The following is an 8182-nucleotide window of genomic DNA, read 5'->3' on the forward strand; positions in this document are numbered from 1 at the left end:
CGTAACTGATTTAGGGCCAGAGGCCAGCTGCACCAATCACATCAGTGTATCTGATGTAGGCGGGGCCAGATGACAACAGTCTGATCTATCAGTTAGCTCCGCCGGTACCTAAGCGTACGGAGCTCTGGATACGTCACCCCGTGTGCTGTGATTGGACGTAGTTGGGCGTCTTTCATTACTCGATAGCAGACCTTTAATCTTTTGGATTTGGGTCTGGATTTCCAAGCTAGGTAAATGCAATGATTTCTGTCAAAAAAGGTAACACAGACTCATTACTATACAAGTTATACGAGCCCATTCTGAGCCAGGAAAAAGCACCTGAAACACCTTCCTGAAATAGTAGTTTTAAAAAAAGATGACGCAGGTGCCACACTTCTTCATTTTTCCTTTTCAGGTTTGTCTTCAGTAAGTTTCCACATTCACAAACACACACTGAGACAGTCTGGCGTTACATCACACTCCATGCTCATACATTTACTGGGGCAGCCAGCAAGGTTGAAGAACCTGCGTCACCTTAATCAATGCTGACAGCCTCCTTATTCAACACTGCAGCCTTCAAACATGAATGAGCCTCTTTCTCCAGGCCTTCTACAGTCGCAAACTGAGGCCAGTCGAGAGATGTTAGACATCCTACGTGGAAATAAAACACTAGCTGACACGCCCTTCTCTTTGAAATGCTATCCAGCCAAACATACCTAAGCCATTCATCAAAATCTTCAGCATCTCTGTGCATATTTATCTTTCCCTGTCTTTTAGTGTACAGCACACGTGTCAAACTGGGGCCAAACCCGGCCCCCCCTAGGTTCACAATGAATTCAATCTAGTGCGCCAAACCCGAAAATTACATTTTTAAACTGTAATTACGCGACACTCAAAGCAGAATTTGGCAGATTTGCCGACTTTGACACTCATAAAAACTCTCTGCTTCTGGGGGAATTTCTATTTAGGCTGTGTGGTAGCCTGCTTTTAAAAATGTAATCTTTGTTTTGCTTGATTGGCTAAGGAACTTTTTTGCTGACTACTGTAGTGCTTTAATGTCAACAAAAATGGGACAAAAGTGTCAGAGAGAGCACAAAAAATGTGACAAATGGCAAAAAAAAGTGACATTCAGTAATATAGTCACAGATATTTGACTTTTCTCAATAAAAGCATGTTAATAAGCTCTACATGTCGGGCCCTGGATGTGATTTTCGTTTTCCAGGGTGGCCCCTAGTGAAAATGAGTTTGACACCTCTGGTTAACAGGATACTTTTTCTGCCTGCCTGAGAATTTATCCAGCCTCCAAAATCCTGACACACGCTGATGTTTTTCTATCTCCCCATCTGACTCTAGTCTAAACCAACGGGCTGTGGTGGCGCGAGTCTGCCCCCTAGTGCCTAAACACCTCCAGGACTGAGAAGCGAACAGCCACTCACACAGTAGAACTTCCCACGTCTACATGTGATTGTAAGTAGATTCATTTACACCTTCATCTAATAAGTGAGTATGTTTTATGTTCTGCCACATGCATTCACACTGAGAGCTTTATATTGGAAAGCTGCCAAGAGTCAACAGGGAATTACATACTGGAAGTATAGTAACACATAATTAGTTGTTTGAATGTAGAACCGTTTCACACATTACCCATTCGGCTAATTAAACACCCGTCTGGAGTTTCCTAAGAAACGAGGCTGGAAGCAGGCAAAGCGAGACACTACCCCAGGGTCTCAAGGCCCTCAGGGGGCCTAAAGGCTCCAGGTACACCATTACTTTGTCCTAATTGGAAATTTGATTGTAAATGCTAAATACTGAGGCCTTAGGTAAAAGGCAAACACATAGTAACACATGCATCATAGGCTATCCTGAGCCCCCATCTCATATTCAAATGGAGTTTTAGGGTCTTAATGTGTAGGGTTGATTAGCTATTCAAACAAAAAGCTGAACTCCAAGATCTAAGACTTTTTCTATGTACACAAAAGGCTTATTTCTCTCAAATGTTGTTCACAAATCTGTCTTAATCTGTGTTAGTGAGCGCTTCTCCTTTGCCGAGACAATCCATCCACCTCACAGGTGTGGCATATCAAGATGCTGATTAGACAGCAGGATTATGGCACAGGTGGGCCTCAGGCTGGCCACAACAAAAGGCCACTCTAAAATGTGCAGTTTTACTGTATTGGAGGGGTCCAGAAGGGGTCTGGAAACCGGTCAGTATCTGGTGTTACGGTTAGGGTGCATCCTCTGCAACGAGCCAGATGCCATTGAATGTGAGCATTAGTCCACGCTAAACGAACTGCAGCCAGGTCGAGAGAGAGAGAGAGAGAGAGAGAGAGAGAGAGAGAGAGACAGAGATGATTGAACCCTAACCCTAACACCAGAGATGGCAGAGCTGTGCTCTGGTGCGCCTCAGCCAGATTTAACCTCTGGACACGTCATTATTGGCGTGTTATCAAGATGCATTTCCGCTTTTTAGCTTGTTTATTAACGCTGTTTGGCCTCCATTAACTTACATTACCTTGCAATTTCCTGTGAATTTACGCTATAGTGAGTTGTTTGAAAGGGGGAAAATCCGCGTAGAGAGGGGTGGTGGATGGGTAAAACGTAGGACTTTCACCCAGAAGACCAGGGATGGTGTCCCGCGTGTTACGTTTCCTAAACTCCATAGTCGTTTCTTTTTATGCTAAAGCCAACCCCGTTCTGTTTTTCCTAAACCCAACCGGCCAAGTGGCAATAACACGCCAAATGGCAATAACAAGCCAAATGGCAATAACACGCCAAATGGCGATATAACACGCCAGTGGCGTGCATGCTTACGTCCGCTGGGTGTGCATTTTCCGTGAAGTCACGATGTCTGCCGCCTTAATCTGACAGCATTCAGTTCAGACGTGTGTTTGAAGGGTTAGAGCGATGTTGCTCAGTCTGATGCATAACTTGCCATCTGGACCCGAATATAAAAGTGACTCGGGAAACAAGATGTGTCATGTCTTAAAGGGGCATAATACATCAGAGTGGCAGAAACAAGTATCTTTTGGTCCAGGGATGCGTAATGAGTTAATGAGGCCATGCACAGAAAACCATTTGGGATGAGGGCGAACTAAGGGTTAACTAACTTTATCAAGGATTCTCCTTAAGATGTTCTGTTTGTACGGCACCGCTGACAGCTAAACAGAGTGAAAGCAGAACAACAGAAAACCCTTGTCATGTTCTTCTACTAATGAACTAAATGTCAGACTGACTGACATGGGATGGCATTCTTCTTAGTTTTTAGAAATGTCTCATGATATATTGTCTCTAGAAGTGTATTATTCAACTTTTCTTTTTGTTAAAGAAGGAAACAAAAATCCCAATACTCAATACTATCAAATCGCAATACTTCTAGAATCACGATAAATCAAAACACAAATCCAATCAGCACCCATGTATCGTGAAAGAATCCAATCGGGACAAAGATATGGTCCCGGCCCTGAGGGCAAACGCTCCAGACCGTCCTCACCCAGAAAACAGCCGTGTAGGTGGACTGTGCATTGTACCGACCTATATTTACGTTTCTTGTTAGACACAAGATCAAACGATGCAGGTGACCAAGTATGGGGGTGCCAAATTAAGGAGGGAGGAATGGGTCAATCAAACCCAGGACTTTCCCCCAGAGGACCGGGGTCCTGTCCCATATGAAACCATAAGGAGGGCTGTGTACCGAATTCAATAATCTTTAGGCACCGACTTTATGCCTCCTCTTTAAATACCCAATTTCAGTATTTAAGGATTAAATCTCATCAGCGTCAGTGAGCCAACCAGCACGCAGCACGCCTCTACCAAGATCTGATAAAGTCTGTGATTGGTTGTCTAACGTTACACGTCGTGGAGACGGCTCACGTAGGCAGAGCTGGAAAATAAATGAAAAGGTTTTTGCCGTAATGTGTAATGTTGTAATTCTTTATGTTATAAAACTGGTATCGAAAAAGTATCATTTAGGAACCGGTATCGAATTCACGATATTGGTATCAGTACCGGTATGGAAGATCTTTGACCGCTACCGAGCCCTAACCATAAGTCACCTTTCAATGTTGAAATGAACCGTTTTATGGACCTTGGTCCGTGATGCACTGACCTCCGGGATGTCAAGTTACGTCCTCAATTTAGTAGTTTAACGTCTACATGTGGCCTAAACTTCCGTTTCACAACTTAAAATTGCAACCGTTACGTTAAACAGAACGGTCACATGATTAAAACTTCCTCTGCGGTCCCGTGATACGTTACGTTTACAATAACCACGGGGAGGTAGTACATAGAACCGTCATAAATGTCCTTTTGGGAGTCATTGACGATCGACCTATTCTGCTGTTCAGGCATGAGGAACCATCGTGTGAACCATCATACTTCCTATTTTGTATGCTACATACAAAAAAAAAGTATTCCTGTACGAGCCTATTTTGCCAGTGGAATGACGGAGCTATGGCAGACCGTGATGGTGCAGCACATATGCCCAGTATAGGGTTTAAATGCCCCCTTTGAAGTCCTCTAAGTGTGGTCTTATCACTTATCACTAGGTGTGCTGTGCCAAAATGCCATGTTTCCATGATTCTGTGTGCTTCAAACAGAACCTTAAAGTTCTGGACAAACAGACCGGGACATGTGATGCTCTAAAGCCCGGCTTCCCGCATGTCTCCATTTCTAAGATGAAACCCTTCTTCCTTTGGAGTTGAGGTCAAACAGGGGGGTGGGGGGGATGGATAAGACATTTACACACATCTCCTACTTGTGCCCGACATAACCCCTTTTCTGTTTTTAGGTCCATCCTACTAGCATCCTTGAAGTGTCCTCACCTCAGAGCTAGGCAGAAAGGATGGGAGGCACAGACCTGCCTAAGATAGAGTGGAGCCACGGATCTGTACCCTCAACCCGGGGTCTCCAGAGGTCGAGTACTGCTCTACGGCATTATAGATCATATACACAGGGCAGAAATGTCATACAACTACAATCATTATCGTACATCTGACATTGCTGCTATGGGAGAAATCTCTGGCCCTTTGCCCACTCCTTTCTTACTTTGTCTATCTGCCATTTAGTGCCGGGCAGGTTTATTCAGATTCTTACTTTTTCTCTCCCATCATCCTTAGCCGATGACCGATACAGGCTGCCGATTTTCTTGAGCCGATATTTAGAGCCGATACTGCTTTTGCTCCCTCAATTTACATCATAAAAATGTGAACCCTGCCACACTGGATTTCTTTTTGGAATCTGCCCATTTCTTTAAAAATAATAACCAAAAACACAGATCAGTGTCACTTTTGAAATCTCCTTACAATCATATCACCTAAATGATGGGTGTAATGTGCATCATATGGATGGCTGCACTGCATATGGCTAACTGTGCATCACCATCTACATCCCAGCCTTGATGATGTGTTGCTTGCTGACATATTATAAGACAGATATGATCAGATCATCACTAAATGTCAACACATTTAAATAGTTTAAGAAAACAATAAATCTGAAAAGTAGCCATTGTGCCGGGAGGAAACTATCGGCGAACGCAGCAGTAAAAACGCAAATATCAACCCGATACATTTGCCGGCCAATAAAATCCGTCTATCACTAATATTTATACATAAGTGCAGCTTTTAATGTCTCTATGTTTTTATTATTGTTGGTGTTTACTGTTTAGCCTTGTGTAATATAGTTTTTAACACTCCCCGATTATTAATGCGGCGCAATCACTTCACAAGTTAAAATAGGTTTGCTTTCTCTTCATTTCATTTAGAAAATACTCCAACCTGGGGTGTACCATAGATCTAGTCTTAGGTATGCTTTCAACACTATGACCTTACCGTGGATAAAAGAAAATCAACTTTTAAGAGATTACTGGTAAAAATAAAAAGGTAAAAACTAGTTATCTTTGAAAAAGTACAGAAGTGAGGAAACAGAGTTCCACTGATGTTACTGCTGCTTGTTTTTGTGTAGTTTGCTCTTCCTTAGTAACATCTAGATAAAGAAGGACTAGTATTAGTAGTAGTAGTATTTTTGTATAATTTCAAATGGTGTGTATGATGTATCTTGTTTTATGGGGATTTAGATGTGGTAAAGATAGGCAGGTCCTGATAAGCCTAGGGCTTCTACCTAACAACCAGTCAAGGGTTATGTTGACATTTTTTGTAATTTGTCAATACACACTGTATATATATATATATATATATATATATATACACACACATACGTATATATATATATATATATATATAAATAAAAAATAGTCATTATTTGTTTGAAACAAAGATGTCATTCATTCCTACCAAAGGTGTGGTAGGGGTCTTTAAAACTAGTTGTTACTACACTGTATTGTTCAGTCTGAGTGAGCCTGAGACCTAGGTTCTCTTATTTCCCAGTTCCTTTCCTTCCTTACCCCGTCCCCATGGACTGCTGATGTCTCTCTGTATGCAGCACCTGAGGGGAGGCATGTTGCTCATCTCTTAAGCCCATTTAACAGCTCGTTACCCATCCGTCACCTTTCTCCCACTTTCCCCGCTGTTCCAGGCAATCATTACTTCTTGGTCTAGCTCCATTTTTGCAATGTGGTGGAAATGAGCCGTGGGCAATGCAGAGCGGAGCAGATATTTACCACTGCACACCGTAAAAACACAAACAGGGCCAGGCGTAACCACACACACACACACACACACACACACGAGAAGCCAACGACACAGAACGCTCAGAGGTTAGCCACGGCTAATTCAACAGGAAGGCGGGTAAAAGACATGAAGGCTGTGGTGTTCCCCTGCTCTCTAACACCTGTCCCACACACAGGTAACCTGTGAAAGATGGGGTTTGGTCATTCTTGCTTAGGTGGAACAAAATTAACATTACTTTAAACCAAGTAGCAATAACATAGCTTTAAAATTATTACTTAATTGTTAGTTCCTGCAGGTCTCCCCAAGTCAAATTTAAAGGTGCAATAAGCAATGCTGCGCAAAGATTGTTCATGAATGAAAAGAAAGTGACAAAAGCAATCGGGAGAATAGCGCCAAAGAAAAGTTAGTTTTTATTTTATTTTATTTTTTTCTTAGAAACGATTACTCAGTCATAACCATCATAAAAAATGCTATTTTTATGAAACTTTAATACTTTAAAACTTTAATACACATAACAAAAATGCAATGTGATCCCCACTGAATTCTACCTACAAACTGGTGCGCTCACACGGTGGCGTCCAGAGTCTGCTGAGGATCACGCGAGGTCATCATGAGGAAGAGGCGTTTGGAGAGCTCGGGGCCGACGCGGCGGGTCGTGGCGGTGACGCCCTCCCCCCTGCGGATCAGGAGGTCCGACAGCAGCGAGATCCTCTCGCCCTCCGTCTCACACACACCGTACGCCTGCAGAGACATTCAAGGCTCCAGTTCCAGTGCTACGGTTTGGTTTGAAACTAACATCTGCTGCTACGTTCCCACCTCGTCCCCCTACTCCAGCGTTTCAGAGCCCTAAACCAGACGCATCGTAAAGGGCTGCACTAGGCCTGGTGCGGTTCACAAAACCCCCAGTTGGGTTCCTATCACGGTTTTAGGGTCAAGGTTTTTGGTTCTTGTTATTTTTTTCTTTTAATCTTAAACACTCCAGAAATAAACGTCAGCATATGATATACAGCTTAAATATCCACAATGTAGGATACAGTATTACAAAATTGTTCATATCATGTAATCATGTAGAAACTGAAGGGACTTTAATCTCATTATAGGGACCGTCTCTGAGGAAAGCTAGGGGAGATGGTAATGATTGCAACATGCTTTTCCTTTATGTGGCAAAAAAAGATGAATGTGTATTGCCATCTACAGGAAATGATGTGCCTTTTAAGCACAAAAAGACTGAAATATTACAGAATATCACTTGAAAGGGTTGAGGGTTGTACCTGATGGAGACGCCGGGGCGAGGGATACGCTGCCAGGATGGCGGAGGCCATGTCTGGACTCACTCTGTTCAACTGTTGGATCTGTCTCTTCCACACCTGCAGCAGTCCCTTCCCCGCTCTGTCCACCCGCTGCCCCCCCGCCCACTCACTCTCCAGGTAGAAGGAGAAGCTCGTCTCCTCCCTCTCACGCCTGAAACACACAGAGGAACACAGGAAATAGTTGTTTGACTTATCTGAGGCTAAATTTACATTGCTCCGCTACGTTTCCCTTTCTCATTCCCCCTGCTCTGCTACGTTTCCCTTTCTCAT

General features: G+C 43.2%; 1 protein-coding gene across 1 annotated transcript in view; it reads right to left on the bottom strand.

Moving 5' to 3' along the window:
• Window positions 1-7092: 7092 nt before the first annotated feature.
• Window positions 7093-8182, bottom strand: part of LOC116705644 (crossover junction endonuclease EME1) — a 6256-nt gene continuing 5166 nt past the window's right edge. The window contains exons 8-9 of the mRNA XM_032542006.1: window positions 7874-8063; window positions 7093-7343 (exon numbers count right to left, since the gene is read on the bottom strand). Coding sequence (XP_032397897.1) covers window positions 7167-7343; window positions 7874-8063 — 367 coding nt within the window. The 3' untranslated portion in view covers window positions 7093-7166. The remainder of the gene's footprint in view (window positions 7344-7873; window positions 8064-8182) is intronic.

This window comes from Etheostoma spectabile, chromosome 17 (assembly GCF_008692095.1).
Source record: "Etheostoma spectabile isolate EspeVRDwgs_2016 chromosome 17, UIUC_Espe_1.0, whole genome shotgun sequence".
Classification (NCBI taxonomy): Eukaryota; Metazoa; Chordata; class Actinopteri; order Perciformes; family Percidae; genus Etheostoma; species Etheostoma spectabile.